Source organism: Cetorhinus maximus, unplaced genomic scaffold, assembly GCF_964194155.1.
Source record: "Cetorhinus maximus unplaced genomic scaffold, sCetMax3.hap1.1 HAP1_SCAFFOLD_582, whole genome shotgun sequence".
NCBI classification, from domain to species: domain Eukaryota; kingdom Metazoa; phylum Chordata; class Chondrichthyes; order Lamniformes; family Cetorhinidae; genus Cetorhinus; species Cetorhinus maximus.
The window spans coordinates 22023-40786 of NW_027596524.1; the positions used below are offsets into that span (position 1 = coordinate 22023).

The window sequence follows — 18764 nt, forward strand, 5'->3', positions numbered from 1 at the left end:
TCCACCAGCCTGTGGCAATGTCCAGAGACCCCAGGTATTCTCCATCAGCCAGGGACAGTACCCAGAGAACCCAGAGCATCTCCATCAGCCAGGGGCAGTACCCAGAGACCCCCGGGCATCTCCATCAGCCAGGGGCAGCACCCAGAGACCCCAGGTATTCTCCATCAGCCAGGGGCAGCACCCAGAGATCCCAGGTATTCTCCATCAGCCAGGGGCAGTACCCAGAGACTGCAGGGCATCTCCATCAGCCAGGGGCAGTACCCAGAGATCACAGAGCATCTCCATCAGCCAGGGGCAGTACCCAGATACCCCAGGGCATCTCCATCAGCCAGGTGCAGTGCCCAGAGACCCCAGGGCATCTCCATCAGCCAGGGGCAGTCTCCATCAGCCAGGGGCAGTGCCCAGAGACCCCAGAGCATCTCCATCAGCCCAGGGGTAGTACCCAGAGACCCCAGGGCATCTCCATCAGCCAGGGGCAGTGCCCAGAGACCCCAGGGCAGTTCCCTCAGCCAGGGGCAGTGCCCAGAGACTCCAGGGCATCTCCATCAGCCAGGGGAAGCACCCAGAGACCCCAGGGCAGTTCCATCAGCCAGGGGCAGTACCCAGAGACCCCAGAGCATCCCCATCAGCCAGGGGCAGTGCCCAGAGAACCCAGAGCAACTCCATCAGCCAGGGGCAGTACCCAGAGGCCCCAGAGTATCCCCATCAGCTAGGGGCAGTACCCAAAGACCCCAGCGCATCTCCATCAGCCAGGGGCAGTACCCAGAGATCCCAGAGCATCCCCATCAGCCAGGGGCAGTACCCAGAGACCCCAGATCAACTCCATCAGCCAGGGGCACTACCCAGAGAACCCAGAGCATCTCCATCAGCCAGGGACAGTACCCTGAGACCCCATGGGAGTTCTGCCATCAGCCAAGGGCAGTACCCAGAGACCCCAGAGCCTCTCCATCAGCCAGGGACAGTGCCCAGAGTCCCCAGTGCAGTTCCCTCAGCCACGGGCAGTGCCCAGAGACCCCTGGGCAGTTCCCTCAGCCAGAGGCAGTGCCCAGAGACCCCAGTGCAGTTCCCTCAGCCAGGGGCAGTGCCCAGAGACCCCAGGGCAGTTCCATCAGGATAGGATATGATCTTGCATTCAAATTTCTACTTCATCTACAATGGGGAATGATGGGAGCAGCACCATTGCCTCACACCCTGCATTCAAGGTAAGGTTTGTCAGCACTTTAGGGCTCCTCCCTAACCTGTTAAAGAGGAGGTGTCTGCTACAGAGACCGGGCCACGGGGTTGCGGAGGGTGGGTGTGGGTGCCCTGATTGAAGGGATGTGCAGTTAGTGTGCCGGACCCAGGGATTGAAGCATTTCTGGAGATCGAGCAGGAACTATCCACTTGAACCTGCCTTGCCTTTCGAAGTTATCCCTTCTACCTTGTGAACGTCCTTGGTTCTCTGCAGGTGACCCAAGCATTATTAAATTCCATTCAGCCGCTCCGAGAGTGGGATAATGTCCTCCCCTCCTGTTTTCACAGTGCTTCCTCTCGGAACTGGAGGGGTCACTGGAGCTTCTGTCGTCCATTCTGGTTCCAAATTGACTTTCCAAAGATGAGGCTCGAGTCTGTAGCCTGACCCCGGACAATGGACAGTCACTCCCGACACTGAAGCCATGCAAGCTGCAATCTTCCCCACTCCCATCAGTATAGTTTCATTCTGGGGAAAACCCACGGCTCTGGGCTTGTACTTTCCCACGTGTGGCTCTGAGGGACACCGCACCAACTTGGCATGGGTGAATCGTCCCACTCTAAGATGTCTGATGGTGGGTAATAGAAGGATAGGGGAATCGGCCAAGCTTTCAGCTGCGGGTGATCCAGTGAAACGGGCAGGTGAGAGTCGGTCTCCTTCCAGTCTAAGTAAGGCTTGGAAGCAGAGGCTTTCTCCCCCAGTTCACTGGTGCCTTTCACTGACATATATCCAGCCTCCAGCACAGGGTAGGGCCACCTCTCAACTGCAGCATGGCTGCCCTGGGCTGCTTTCTCAGAGGCCTGGGGCTGGTGGGGCTGAGTGGAATAATGGACGGCGTTTTCCTTGGACATTTCACAGCCCTGGGGTAAAAGGCATTTCTTGTCCCAGTCTCTCGGGTAGAATTTGCCCCATCGATCCCCAGCTCCCTTCCGCGTGAGCTGCAAAGGGGAAATGCTGAGGCTGCGATGTTCAGACGGGTGATACAGTCCATCATAGAGTTCAGGAAAGACATTAACCTTTCCCTTAAAGGAAGGACACGGGGAAGTGCTCGGGGGAGGCCGCACTGCATGGGATCCGATGGGCGACTGCTCAGCAGCTAACTCTGTGCCTCTGAATGATAGGTCCTGGGTTTCTGCTGGGGGTTTGGAATGATTGTGCCTGTCATAGAGCTTCAGTCCCACATCCCCTCCCTCGAGGGGATCATCCTGATGCTCCCATATTTTCCCACGGCAGTCTGCTGCTGCTTCCTTGCTGCCCAAGAACTTGATGCCAAGGTTTCTCAACTTGTGCTGGGAAAGGTTATGAATGTCCTCCAGGGGCGGCCCTCTGTTTCTCCATTCCCTCAGCTCCCTCCCCGGATTCCAACTCCCTGGGCTTGGTCCTTCCCCAGGGAAAGTCTCCCAGTGAGGAGCAGCCGGAGAATCTTTGTAAGCCTCCCAGATTTTCGCCAGTGAGTTGCTGCTGCTGTGCATCTGGCTGGGGAACGGAGGCGAAGCAACATTTGAAAAGAGATGTTTTTGTGACGTTGGAACCAGGCGTTTCGACTGGCTGGAGTCCTGATTCAGCACCTTCACTGCTCCTGGTCTGCGAGTCCACCCACTCTCCGATGGGCCCTTTGCAATCGTGGGACTTTGAAAGACGCTTGCAGTAACTTTGGCCGTTGCTAAATCGCTTGGATTTTGCCACAGCCAGGCATGCTGATGGCTGGGATGTTTGAAGGGAGAAACCTCCTCAGTTCCTGCACAGGCACCAGCTTGAGTTCCAGGAAACAAAGCGTTCCGCTTGGCCACTGTCTGTGGGCAGATTCCTGATAACTCCGGACTAGCTGTAAAGCATGCCAAAATATTTAGCCCGGCAAATCTATCGGTATCCAGCTTTCTGTTTGGAAGTCGATTCACCTGGTTATAAAACAAAGCAGGGCAAGCATGACAACCAAATTCCAAACAAATATCCGGTAAGAGAAAAGATTTCATTCAATGCTGAAAACCACAACACTCATTACAAAAAACCTCACATATTTACAGACTGCAAGGTTTTCACATCCACTCAAGCACCTGGGCCATACACCACCCAGCACCCACACGCCATCCTGCATTCCCGCACACTGTCACTACCTCACCACATGGGGACCATCAGCAGGGTATTGGGAATACCACACAGTGAGACTGTCTCTACCTCACCACACAGTTACCATCAGCAGGGTATTGGGAATATCACACAGTGAGACTGTCTATACCTCACCACACAGTGACCATCAGCAGGGTATTGGGAATACCACACAGTGAGACTGTCTCTACCTCACCACACAGTTACCATCAGCAGGGTATTGGGAATATCACACAGTGAGACTGTCTCTACCTCACCACACAGTGACAATCAGCAGGGTATTGGGAATATCACACAGTGAGACTGTCTCTACCTCACCACACAGTGACCATTAGCAGGGTATTGGGAATACCACACAGTGAGACTGTCTCTACCTCACCACATGGGGACCATCAGCAGGGTATTGGCAATACCACACAGTGAGACTGTCTCTACCTCACCACACAGTTACCATCAGCAGGGTATTGGGAATATCACACAGTGAGACTGTCTATACCTCACCACACAATGACCATCAGCAGGGTATTGGGGAATATCACACAGTGAGACTGTCTATCCCTCACCACACAGTGACCATCAGAAGGGTATTGGGAATGTCACACAGTGAGACTGTCTATACCTCACCACACAATGACCATCAGCAGGTTATTGGGGAATATCACACAGTGAGACTGTCTCTACTTCACCACACAGTGACCATCAGCAGGGTATTGGGGAATATCACACAGTGAGACTGTCTCTACCTCACCACACAGTGACCATCAGCAGGGTATTGGGGATTAGCACAGTGAGACTGTCTCTACCTCACCACACAGTGACCATCAGCAGGGTATTGGGGAATATCACAGTGAGACTGTCTCTACTTTACCACATACTGACCATCAGCAGGGTATTGGGGAATATCACACAGTGAGACTGTCTCTACTTCACCAGAGGGTGACCATCAGAAGGGTATTGGGAATATCAAACGGTGAGACTGTCTCTGCCTCACCACACAGTGACCATCAGGAGGGTATTGGGAATATCACACAGTGAGACTGTCTATCCCTCACCACAGAGTAACCATCAGCAGGGTATTGGGAATATCACACAGTGAGACTGTCACTACTTCCCCACACAGTGACTATCAGCAGGGTATTGGGAATATCAAACAGTGAGACTGTCTCTACCTCACCACACAGTGATAATCAGCAGGGTATTGGGGAATATCACACAGTGAGACTATCTTTACCTCACCACACAGTGACTATCAGCACGGTATTGGGGAATATCACACAGTGAGACTGTCTCTACCTCACCACACAGGGAAGATCAGCAGGGAATTGGGGAATATCACACAGTGAGACTGTCTCTACCTCTCCACACAGTGACCGTCAGCAGCGTATAGGGAATATCACACAGTGAGACTGTCTCCGCCTCACCACACATGGACCATCAGCAGGGTATTGGGGAATATCACAGTGAGACTGTCTCTACCTCACCACACAGTGACCATCAGCAGGGTATTGGGAATATCACACAGTGAGACTGTCTCTACTTCACCAGAGGGTGACCATCAGCAGGGTATTGGGAATATCACACAGTGAGACTGTCTCTGCCTCACCACACAGTGACGATCAGCAGGATATTGGGAATATCACACAGTGAGACTGTCTATCCCTCACCACACGGTGACCATCAGCAGGGTATTGGGAATATCACACAGTGAGACTGTCACTACCTCCCCACACAGTGACTATCAGCAGGGTATTGGGAATATCACACAGTGAGACTGTCTCTACCTCACCACACAGTGACCATCAGCAGGGTATTGGGAATATCACACAGTGAGACGATCTCTACCTCACCACACAGTGACTATCAGCACGGTATTGGGGAATATCACACAGTGAGACTGTCTCTACCTCACCACACAGTGACCAACAGCAGGGTATTGGGAATATCAGACAGTGAGACTGTCTCAACCTCACCACACAGTGACCATCAGCAGGGTATTGGGGAATATCACACAGTGAGACGGTCTCTACCTCACCACACAGTGACCATCAGAAGGGTATTGGGAATATCACACAGTGAGACTGTATCTACCTCACCACACAGTGACCATCAGCAGGGTATTGGGGAATAGCACAGTGAGACTGTCTCTACCTCACCACACAGTGACCATCAGCAGGGTATTGGGAATATCTCAGAGTGAGACAGTCACTCCCTCACCACACGGTGACCATCAGCAGGGTATTGGGAAATATCACACAGTGAGACTGTCTCTACCTCACCACACAGTGACCATCAGCAGGGTATTGGGAATATCACACAGTGAGACTGTCTCTCCCTCAGCACAAAGTGACCATCAGCAGGGTATTGGGGAATAGCACACTGAGAATGTCTCTACCTCACCACACAGTGACCATCTGCAGGGTATTGGAGAATAGCACAGTGAGAATGTCTCTACCTCACCACACAGTGACCATCAGCAGGGTATTGGGAATATCACACAGTGAGACTGTCTCTACCTCACCACACAGTGACCATCAGCAGAGTACTGGGAATATCACACAGTGAGACTGTCTCTACCTCACCACACAGTGACCATCAGCAGGGTATTGGGAATATCACACAGCGAGACTGTCACTACCTCCCCACACAGTGACTATCAGCAGGGTATTGGGAATAGCAAACAGTGAGACTGTCTCTACCTCACCACACAGTGACCATCAGCAGGGTATTGGGGAATATCACACAGTGAGACTATCTCTACCTCACTACACAGTGACTATCAGCACGGTATTGGGGAATATCACACAGTGAGACTGTCTCTACCTCACCACACAGGGAAGATCAGCAGGGTATTGGGGAATATCACACAGTGAGACTGTCTCCACCTCACCACACAGTGACCATCAGCAGCGTATTCGGAATATCACACAGTGAGACTGTCTCCGCCTCACCACACAGTGACCATCAGCAGGGTATTGGGGAATATCACACAGTGAGACTGTCTCTACCTCACCACACAGTGACCATCAGCAGGGTATTGGGGAATAGCACAGTGAGACTGTCTCTACCTCACCACACAGTGACCATCAGCAGGGTATTGGGAATATCACACAGTGAGACTGTCTCTACTTCACCAGAGGGTGACAAACAGAAGGGTATTGGGAATATCACACAGTGAGACTGTCTCTGCCTCACCACACAGTGACCATCAGCAGGGTATTAGGAATATCACACAGTGAGACTGTCTATCCCTCACCACAAGGTGACCATCAGCAGGGTATTGGGAATATCACACAGAGAGTCTGTCTATCCCACAACACACAGTGACCATCAGCAGGGTATTGGGAATATCACACAGTGAGACTGTCTCTACCTCACCACACAGTGACCATCAGCAGGGTATTGGGGAATATCACACAGTGAGACGATCTCTACCTCACCACACAGTGACTATCAGCACGGTATTGGGGAATATCACACAGTGAGACTGTCTCTACCTCACCACACAGTGACCATCAGCAGGCTATTGGGAATATCACACAGTGAGACTGTCTCAACCTCACCACACAGTGACCATCAGCAGGGTATTGGGGAATATCACACAGTGCGACTGTCACTGCCTCACCACACAGTGACCATTAGCAGGGTATTGGGGAATATCACACAGTGAGACTATCTCTACTTCACCACACAGTGACCATCAGACGGGTATAGGGAATATCACAAAGTGAGACTGTATCTACCTCACCACACAGTGACCATCAGCAGGGTATTGGGAAATATCACACAGTGAGACTGTCTCTACCTCACCACACAGTGACCATCAGCAGGGTATTGGGGATTAGCACAGTGAGACTGTCTCTACCTCACCACACAGTGACTCTCAGCAAGGTATTGGGAATATCACACAGTGAGACTGTCTATCCCTCACCACACGGTGACTATCAGCAGGGTATTGGGAATATCACACAGTGAGACTGTCTATCCCTCACCACACAGTGACCATCAGCAGGGTATTGGGAATATCACACAGTGAGACTGTCACTACCTCCCCACACAGTGACTATCAGCAGGGTATTGGGAATATCACACAGTGAGACTGTCTCTACCTCACCACACAGTGACCATCAGCAGGGTATTGGGGAATATCACACAGTGAGACGATCTCTACCTCACCACACAGTGACCATCAGCAGGGTATTGGGAATATCACACAGTGAGACTGTCTCTACCTCACCACACAGTGACCATCAGCAGGGTATTGGGGAATATCACACAGTGAGACTGTCACTGCCTCACCACACAGTGACCATCAGCAGGGTATTGGGGAATATCACACAGTGAGACTATCTCTACTTCACCACACAGTGACCATCAGAAGGGTATTGGGAATATCACAGAGTGAGACTGTCTCTACCTCACCACACCGTGACCATCAGCAGGGTATTGGGAATATCACACAGTGAGACTGTCTCTCCCTCACCACACAGCGACCATCAGCAGGGTATTGGGGAATAGCACAGTGAGAATGTCTCTACCTCATCACACAGTGACCAACAGTAGGGTATGGGGAATAGCACAGTGAGAATGTCTCTACCTCACCACACAGTGCCCATCTGCAGCGTATTGGGGAATAGCACAGTGAGAATGTCTCTACCTCACCACACAGTGACCATCAGCAGGGTATTGGGAATATCACACAGTGAGACTGTCTCAACCTCACCACACAGTGACCATCAGCAGAGTACTGGGAATATCACACAGTGAGACTGTCACTACCTCACCACACAGTGACCATCAGCAGGGCATTGGGGAATATCACACAGTGAGACGGTCGCTACCTCACCACACAGTCACCATGAGCAGGGTATTGGGAATATCACACAGTGAGACTATCTCCGACTCACCACACAGTGACCATCAGCAGGGTATTCGGAATATTAATCAGTGAGACTGTCTCTCCCTCACCACACACTGACCATCAGCAGCGTATTGGGAATATCACACAGTGAGACAGTCTCTACCTCACCACACAGTGACTCTCAGCAAGGTATTGGGAATATCACACAGTGAGACTGTCTCTACCTCACCACACAGTGACCATCAGCAGGGTATTGGGGAATATCACACAGTGAGACGATCTCTACCTCACCACACAGTGACTATCAGCACGGTATTGGGGAATATCACACAGTGAGACTGTCTCAACCTCACCACAGAGTGACCATCAGCAGGCTATTGGGAATATCACACAGTGAGACTGTCTCAACCTCACCACACAGTGACCATCAGCAGGGTATTGGGGAATATCACACAGTGAGACTATCTCTACTTCACCACACAGTGACCATCAGCAGGGTATTGGGAATATCACACAGTGAGACTGTCTCTCCCTCAGCACAAAGTGACCATCAGCAGGGTATTGGGGAATAGCACACTGAGAATGTCTCTACCTCACCACACAGTGACCAGCAGCAGGGTATTGGGGAATAGCACAGTGAGAATATCTCTACCTCACCACACAGTGACCATCAGCAGGGTATTGGGAATATCACACAGTGAGACTGTCTCTACCTCACCACACAGTGACCATCAGCAGAGTACTGGGAATATCACACAGTGAGACTGTCTCTACCTCACCACACAGTGACCATCAGCAGGGTATTGGGGAATATCACACAGTGAGACTGTCGCTACCTCACCACACAGTCACCATGAGCAGGGTATTGGGAATATCACACAGTGAGACTATCTCCGACTCACCACACAGTGACCATCAGCAGGGTATTCGGAATATTAATCAGTGAGACTGTCTCTCCCTCACCACACACTGACCATCAGCAGCGTATTGGGAATATCACACAGTGAGACGGTCTCCGCCTCACCACACAGTGACTATCAGCAGGGTATTGGGAATATCACACAGTGAGACTGTCTCTACCTCACCACACAGTGACTATCAGCAAGGTATTGGGAATATCGCACAGTGAGACTGTCTCTACCTCACCACACAGTGACTATCAGAAGGGTATTGGGAATATCACACAGTGAGACTGTCTCTACCTCACCACACAGTGACCATCAGCAGGGTATCGGGAATATCACACAGTGAGACTGTCTCTACCTCACCACACAGTGACCATCAGCAGGGTATTGGGGAATATCACACAGTGAGACTGTCTCTACCTCACCACACAGGGAAGACCAGCAGGGTATTGGGGAATATCGCACAGTGAGACTGTATCTACCTCACCACACTGTGACCATCAGCAGCGTATTGGGAATATCAAAAAGTGAGAATGTCTCCGCCTCACCACACATGGACCATCAGCAGGGTATTGGGGAATATCACAGTGAGACTGTCTATACTTTACCACACAGTGACCATCAGCAGGGTATTGGGGAATATCACACAGTGAGACTATCTCTACTTCACCACACAGCGACCATCAGAAGGGTATTGGGAATATCACAGAGTGAGACTGTATCTACCTCACCACACAGTGACCATCAGCAGGGTATTGGGAAATATCACACAGTGAGACTGTCCCTACCTCACCACACAGTGACCATCAGCAGGGTATTGGGGATTAGCACAGTGAGACTGTCTCTACCTCACCACACAGTGACCATCAGCAGGGTATTGGGAATATCACAGAGTGAGACAGACACTCCCTCACCACACGGTGACCATCAGCAGGGTATTGGGAAATATCACACAGTGAGACTGTCTCTACCTCACCACACAGTGACCATCAGCAGGGTATTGGGAATATTACACAGTGAGATTGTCTCTCCCTCACCACACAGTGACCAACAGCAGGGTATTGGGGAATAGCACAGTGAAAATGTCTCTACCTCATCACACAGTGACCATCAGCAGTGTATGGGGAATAGCACAGTGAGAATGTCTCTACCTCACCACACAGTCACCATCAGCAGGGTATTGGGAATATCACACAGTGAGACGGTCTCCACCTCACCACACAGTGACCATCTGCAGGGTATTGGGAATAGCACAGTGAGAATGTCTCTACCTCACCACACAGTGACCATCAGCAGGGTATTGGGAATATCACACAGTGAGACTATCTGTACCTCACCACACAGTGACTATCAGCAGAGTACTGGGAATATCACACAGTGAGACTGTCTCTACCTCACCACACAGTGACCATCAGCAGGGTATTGGGGAATATCACACAGTGAGACTGTCGCTACCTCACCACACAGTCACCATGAGCAGGGTATTGGGAATATCACACAGTGAGACTATCTCCGACTCACCACACAGTGACTATCAGCAGGGTATTGGGAATATCACACAGTGAGACTGTCTCTACCTCACCACACAGTGACGATCAGCCGGGTATTGGGAATATCACACAGTGAGACTGTCTCTCCCTCAGCACACAGTGACCATCAGCAGGGTATTGGGGAATAGCACAGTGAGAATGTCTCTACCTCACCACACAGTGACCATCACACAGTGAGACTGTATCTACCTCAACACACAGTGACTATCAGCAGGGTATTGGGAATATCACACAATGAGACTTTCTCTACCTCACCACACAGTGACCATCAGCAGGGTATTGGGGAATATCACACAGTAAGACTGACTCTACCTCACCACACAGTGACCATCAGCAGGGTATTGGGAATAACACACAGTGAGACTGTCACTACCTCACCACACAGTGACCATCAGCAGGGAATTGGGAATATCACAGTGAGACTGTCTCTTCTTCACCAGAAGGTGACCATCAGCAGAGTATTGGGAATATCACACAGTGAGACTGTCTCTGCCTCACCACACAGTGACCATCAGCAGGGTATTGGGAATATCACACAGTGAGACTGTCTATCCCTCACCACACAGTGACCATCAGCAGGGTATTGGGAATATCACACAGTGAGACTGACTCTACCTCCCCACACAGTGACTATCAGCAGGGTATTGGGAATACCAAACAGTGAGACTGTCTCTACCTCACCACACAGTGACAATCAGCAGGGTATTGGGAAAAATCACACAGTGAGACTATCTCTACCTCACTACACAGTGACTATCAGCACGGTATTGGGGAATATCACACAGTGAGACTGTCTCTGCCTCACCACACAGTGACCATCAGCAGGGTAATGGGGAATAGCACAGTGAGACTGTCTCTACCTCACCACACAGGGAAGATCAGCAGGGTATTGGGGAATATCACACAGTGAGACTGTCTCTACCTCACCACACAGTGACCATCAGCAGAGTATTGGGAATATCACACAGTGAGACTGTCTCCGACTCACCACACAGTGACCATCAGCAGGGTATGGGGGAATAGCACAGTGAGACTGTCTCTACCTCACCACACAGTGACTATCAGCAGGGTATTGGGGAATAGCACAGTGACACTGTCTCTACCTCACCACACAGTGACCATCAGCAGGGTACTGGGAATATCACACAGTGAGACTGTCTCTACTTCAGCAAAGGGTGAAAAACAGCAGGGTATTGGGAATATCACACAGTGAGACTGTCTCTGCCTCACCACACAGTGACCATCAGCAGGGTATTGGGAATATCACACAGTGAGACTGTCTATCCCACAACACACAGTGACCATCAGCAGGGTATTTGGAAAATCACACAGTGAGACTGTCTCTACCTCACCACACAGTGACCATCAGCAGGGTATTGGGGAATATAACACAGTGAGACGATCTCTACCTCACCACACAGTGACTATCAGCACGGTATTGGGGAATATCACACAGTGAGACTGTCTCTACCTCACCACACAGTGACCACCAGCAGGCTACTGGGAATATCACACAGTGAGACTGTCTCAACCTCACCACACAGTGACCATCAGCAGGGTATTGGGGAATATCACACAGTGAGACTGTCACTGCCTCACCACACAGTGACCATTAGCAGGGTATTGGGGAATATCACACAGTGAGACTATCTCTACTTCACCACACAGTCACCATCAGAAGGGTATAGGGAATATCACAGAGTGAGACTGTATCTACCTCACCACACAGTGACCATCAGCAGGGTATTGGGAAATATCACACAGTGAGACTGTCTCTACCTCACCACACAGTGACCATCAGCAGGGTATTGGAGATTAGCACAGTGAGACTGTCTCTACCTCACCACACAGTGACCAGCAGCAGGGTATTGGGAATATCACAGAGTGAGACAGTCACTCCCTCACCACACGGTGACCATCAGCAGGGTATTGGGAATATCACACAGTGAGACTGTCTCGACCTCACCACAGAGTGACCATCAGCAGGGTATTGGGAATATCACACAGTGAGACTGTCTCTCCCTCACCACACAGTGACCATCAGAAGGGTATTGGGGATTAGCACAGTGAGACAGTCTCTACCTCACCACACGGTGACCATCAGCAGGGTATTGGGAAATATCACACAGTGAGACTGTCTCTACCTCACCACACAGTGACCATCAGTAGGGTACTGGGAAATATCACACAGTGAGACAGTCTCTACCTCACCACACAGTGACCATCAGCAGGGTATTGGGGAATAGCACAATGAGACTGTCTCTACCTCACCACACAGTGACCATCAGCAGGGTATGGGGAATATCACAGAGTGAGACAGTCACTCCCTCACCACACGGTGACCATCAGCAGGGTATTGGGCAGTATCACACAGTGAGACTGTCCCTACCTCACCACACAGTGACCATCAACAGGGTATTGGGGAATAACACAGTCAGAATGTCTCTACTTCACCACAGTGACCATCAGCAGGGTATTGGGAATATCACACAGTGAGACTGTCTCTACCTCACCACACAGTGACCATCAGCAGGGTGTTGGGAATATCACACAGTGAGACTGTCTATCCCTCAGCACACAGTGACCATCAGCAGGGTATTGGGAATATCACACAGTGAGACTGTCTATCCCTCACCACACAGTGACCATCAGCAGGGTATAGGGAATAACACACAGTGAGACTGTCACTACCACCCCACACAGTGACTATCAGCAGGGTATTGGGAATATCAAACAGTGAGACTGTCTCAACCTCACCACACAGTGACCATCAGCAGGGTATTGGGGAATATCACACAGTGAGACTATCTCTACCTCACTACACAGTGACTATCAGCACGGTATTGGGGAATATCACACAGTGAGACTGTCTCTACCTCACCACACAGGGAAGATCAGCAGGGTATTGGGGAATATCACACAGTGAGACTGTCTCTACCTCACCACACAGTGACCATCAGCAGCGTATTCGGAATATCACACAGTGAGACTGTCTCCGCCTCACCGCACAGTGACCATCAGCAGGGTATTGGGGAATATCACACAGTGAGACTGTCTCCGCCTCACCACACAGTGACCATCAGCAGGGTATTGGGGAATATCACACAGTGAGACTGTCTCTACCTCACCACACAGTGACCATCAGCAGGGTATTGGGAATATCACACAGTGAGACTGTCTCTCCCTCAGCACAAAGTGACCATCAGCAGGGTATTGGGGAATAGCACACTGAGAATGTCTCTACCTCACCACACAGTGACCAGCAGCAGGGTATTGGGGAATAGCACAGTGAGAATATCTCTACCTCACCACACAGTGACCATCAGCAGGGTATTGGGAATATCACACAGTGAGACTGTCTCTACCTCACCACACAGTGACCATCAGCAGAGTACTGGGAATATCACACAGTGAGACTGTCTCTACCTCACCACACAGTGACCATCAGCAGGGTATTGGGGAATATCACACAGTGAGACTGTCGCTACCTCACCACACAGTCACCATGAGCAGGGTATTGGGAATATCACACAGTGAGACTATCTCCGACTCACCACACAGTGACCATCAGCAGGGTATTCGGAATATTAATCAGTGAGACTGTCTCTCCCTCACCACACACTGACCATCAGCAGCGTATTGGGAATATCACACAGTGAGACGGTCTCCGCCTCACCACACAGTGACTATCAGCAGGGTATTGGGAATATCACACAGTGAGACTGTCTCTACCTCACCACACAGTGACTATCAGCAAGGTATTGGGAATATCGCACAGTGAGACTGTCTCTACCTCACCACACAGTGACTATCAGAAGGGTATTGGGAATATCACACAGTGAGACTGTCTCTACCTCACCACACAGTGACCATCAGCAGGGTATCGGGAATATCACACAGTGAGACTGTCTCTACCTCACCACACAGTGACCATCAGCAGGGTATTGGGGAATATCACACAGTGAGACTGTCTCTACCTCACCACACAGGGAAGACCAGCAGGGTATTGGGGAATATCGCACAGTGAGACTGTATCTACCTCACCACACTGTGACCATCAGCAGCGTATTGGGAATATCAAAAAGTGAGAATGTCTCCGCCTCACCACACATGGACCATCAGCAGGGTATTGGGGAATATCACAGTGAGACTGTCTATACTTTACCACACAGTGACCATCAGCAGGGTATTGGGGAATATCACACAGTGAGACTATCTCTACTTCACCACACAGCGACCATCAGAAGGGTATTGGGAATATCACAGAGTGAGACTGTATCTACCTCACCACACAGTGACCATCAGCAGGGTATTGGGAAATATCACACAGTGAGACTGTCCCTACCTCACCACACAGTGACCATCAGCAGGGTATTGGGGATTAGCACAGTGAGACTGTCTCTACCTCACCACACAGTGACCATCAGCAGGGTATTGGGAATATCACAGAGTGAGACAGACACTCCCTCACCACACGGTGACCATCAGCAGGGTATTGGGAAATATCACACAGTGAGACTGTCTCTACCTCACCACACAGTGACCATCAGCAGGGTATTGGGAATATTACACAGTGAGATTGTCTCTCCCTCACCACACAGTGACCAACAGCAGGGTATTGGGGAATAGCACAGTGAAAATGTCTCTACCTCATCACACAGTGACCATCAGCAGTGTATGGGGAATAGCACAGTGAGAATGTCTCTACCTCACCACACAGTCACCATCAGCAGGGTATTGGGAATATCACACAGTGAGACGGTCTCCACCTCACCACACAGTGACCATCTGCAGGGTATTGGGAATAGCACAGTGAGAATGTCTCTACCTCACCACACAGTGACCATCAGCAGGGTATTGGGAATATCACACAGTGAGACTATCTGTACCTCACCACACAGTGACTATCAGCAGAGTACTGGGAATATCACACAGTGAGACTGTCTCTACCTCACCACACAGTGACCATCAGCAGGGTATTGGGGAATATCACACAGTGAGACTGTCGCTACCTCACCACACAGTCACCATGAGCAGGGTATTGGGAATATCACACAGTGAGACTATCTCCGACTCACCACACAGTGACTATCAGCAGGGTATTGGGAATATCACACAGTGAGACTGTCTCTACCTCACCACACAGTGACGATCAGCCGGGTATTGGGAATATCACACAGTGAGACTGTCTCTCCCTCAGCACACAGTGACCATCAGCAGGGTATTGGGGAATAGCACAGTGAGAATGTCTCTACCTCACCACACAGTGACCATCACACAGTGAGACTGTATCTACCTCAACACACAGTGACTATCAGCAGGGTATTGGGAATATCACACAATGAGACTTTCTCTACCTCACCACACAGTGACCATCAGCAGGGTATTGGGGAATATCACACAGTAAGACTGACTCTACCTCACCACACAGTGACCATCAGCAGGGTATTGGGAATAACACACAGTGAGACTGTCACTACCTCACCACACAGTGACCATCAGCAGGGAATTGGGAATATCACAGTGAGACTGTCTCTTCTTCACCAGAAGGTGACCATCAGCAGAGTATTGGGAATATCACACAGTGAGACTGTCTCTGCCTCACCACACAGTGACCATCAGCAGGGTATTGGGAATATCACACAGTGAGACTGTCTATCCCTCACCACACAGTGACCATCAGCAGGGTATTGGGAATATCACACAGTGAGACTGACTCTACCTCCCCACACAGTGACTATCAGCAGGGTATTGGGAATACCAAACAGTGAGACTGTCTCTACCTCACCACACAGTGACAATCAGCAGGGTATTGGGAAAAATCACACAGTGAGACTATCTCTACCTCACTACACAGTGACTATCAGCACGGTATTGGGGAATATCACACAGTGAGACTGTCTCTGCCTCACCACACAGTGACCATCAGCAGGGTAATGGGGAATAGCACAGTGAGACTGTCTCTACCTCACCACACAGGGAAGATCAGCAGGGTATTGGGGAATATCACACAGTGAGACTGTCTCTACCTCACCACACAGTGACCATCAGCAGAGTATTGGGAATATCACACAGTGAGACTGTCTCCGACTCACCACACAGTGACCATCAGCAGGGTATGGGGGAATAGCACAGTGAGACTGTCTCTAACTCACCACACAGTGACTATCAGCAGGGTATTGGGGAATAGCACAGTGACACTGTCTCTACCTCACCACACAGTGACCATCAGCAGGGTACTGGGAATATCACACAGTGAGACTGTCTCTACTTCAGCAAAGGGTGAAAAACAGCAGGGTATTGGGAATATCACACAGTGAGACTGTCTCTGCCTCACCACACAGTGACCATCAGCAGGGTATTGGGAATATCACACAGTGAGACTGTCTATCCCACAACACACAGTGACCATCAGCAGGGTATTTGGAAAATCACACAGTGAGACTGTCTCTACCTCACCACACAGTGACCATCAGCAGGGTATTGGGGAATATAACACAGTGAGACGATCTCTACCTCACCACACAGTGACTATCAGCACGGTATTGGGGAATATCACACAGTGAGACTGTCTCTACCTCACCACACAGTGACCACCAGCAGGCAACTGGGAATATCACACAGTGAGACTGTCTCAACCTCACCACACAGTGACCATCAGCAGGGTATTGGGGAATATCACACAGTGAGACTGTCACTGCCTCACCACACAGTGACCATTAGCAGGGTATTGGGGAATATCACACAGTGAGACTATCTCTACTTCACCACACAGTCACCATCAGAAGGGTATAGGGAATATCACAGAGTGAGACTGTATCTACCTCACCACACAGTGACCATCAGCAGGGTATTGGGAAATATCACACAGTGAGACTGTCTCTACCTCACCACACAGTGACCATCAGCAGGGTATTGGAGATTAGCACAGTGAGACTGTCTCTACCTCACCACACAGTGACCAGCAGCAGGGTATTGGGAATATCACAGAGTGAGACAGTCACTCCCTCACCACACGGTGACCATCAGCAGGGTATTGGGAATATCACACAGTGAGACTGTCTCGACCTCACCACAGAGTGACCATCAGCAGGGTATTGGGAATATCACACAGTGAGACTGTCTCTCCCTCACCACACAGTGACCATCAGAAGGGTATTGGGGATTAGCACAGTGAGACAGTCTCTACCTCACCACACGGTGACCATCAGCAGGGTATTGGGAAATATCACACAGTGAGACTGTCTCTACCTCACCACACAGTGACCATCAGTAGGGTACTGGGAAATATCACACAGTGAGACAGTCTCTACCTCACCACACAGTGACCATCAGCAGGGTATTGGGGAATAGCACAATGAGACTGTCTCTACCTCACCACACAGTGACCATCAGCAGGGTATGGGGAATATCACAGAGTGAGACAGTCACTCCCTCACCACACGGTGACCATCAGCAGGGTATTGGGCAGTATCACACAGTGAGACTGTCTCTACCTCACCACACAGTGACCATCAACAGGGTATTGGGGAATAACACAGTCAGAATGTCTCTACTTCACCACAGTGACCATCAGCAGGGTATTGGGAATATCACACAGTGAGACTGTCTCTACCTCACCACACAGTGACCATCAGCAGGGTGTTGGGAATATCACACAGTGAGACTGTCTATCCCTCAGCACACAGTGACCATCAGCAGGGTATTGGGAATATCACACAGTGAGACTGTCTATCCCTCACCACACAGTGACCATCAGCAGGGTATAGGGAATAACACACAGTGAGACTGTCACTACCACCCCACACAGTGACTATCAGCAGGGTATTGGGAATATCAAACAGTGAGACTGTCTCAACCTCACCACACAGTGACCATCAGCAGGGTATTGGGGAATATCACACAGTGAGACTATCTCTACCTCACTACACAGTGACTATCAGCACGGTATTGGGGAATATCACACAGTGAGACTGTCTCTACCTCACCACACAGGGAAGATCAGCAGGGTATTGGGGAATATCACACAGTGAGACTGTCTCTACCTCACCACACAGTGACCATCAGCAGCGTATTCGGAATATCACACAGTGAGACTGTCTCCGCCTCACCGC

At 50.4% G+C, this 18764-nt stretch overlaps 1 protein-coding gene across 1 annotated transcript in view; it reads right to left on the reverse strand.

Moving 5' to 3' along the window:
* Positions 1-1457: 1457 nt before the first annotated feature.
* LOC144674181 (uncharacterized) overlaps positions 1458-18764 on the reverse strand; it is a 211437-nt gene continuing 194130 nt past the window's right edge. Inside the window, exon 2 of the mRNA XM_078535657.1 lies at positions 1458-3129. Within this exon, the coding sequence (XP_078391783.1) occupies positions 1684-3129 (1446 nt within the window). The 3' untranslated portion in view covers positions 1458-1683. The remainder of the gene's footprint in view (positions 3130-18764) is intronic.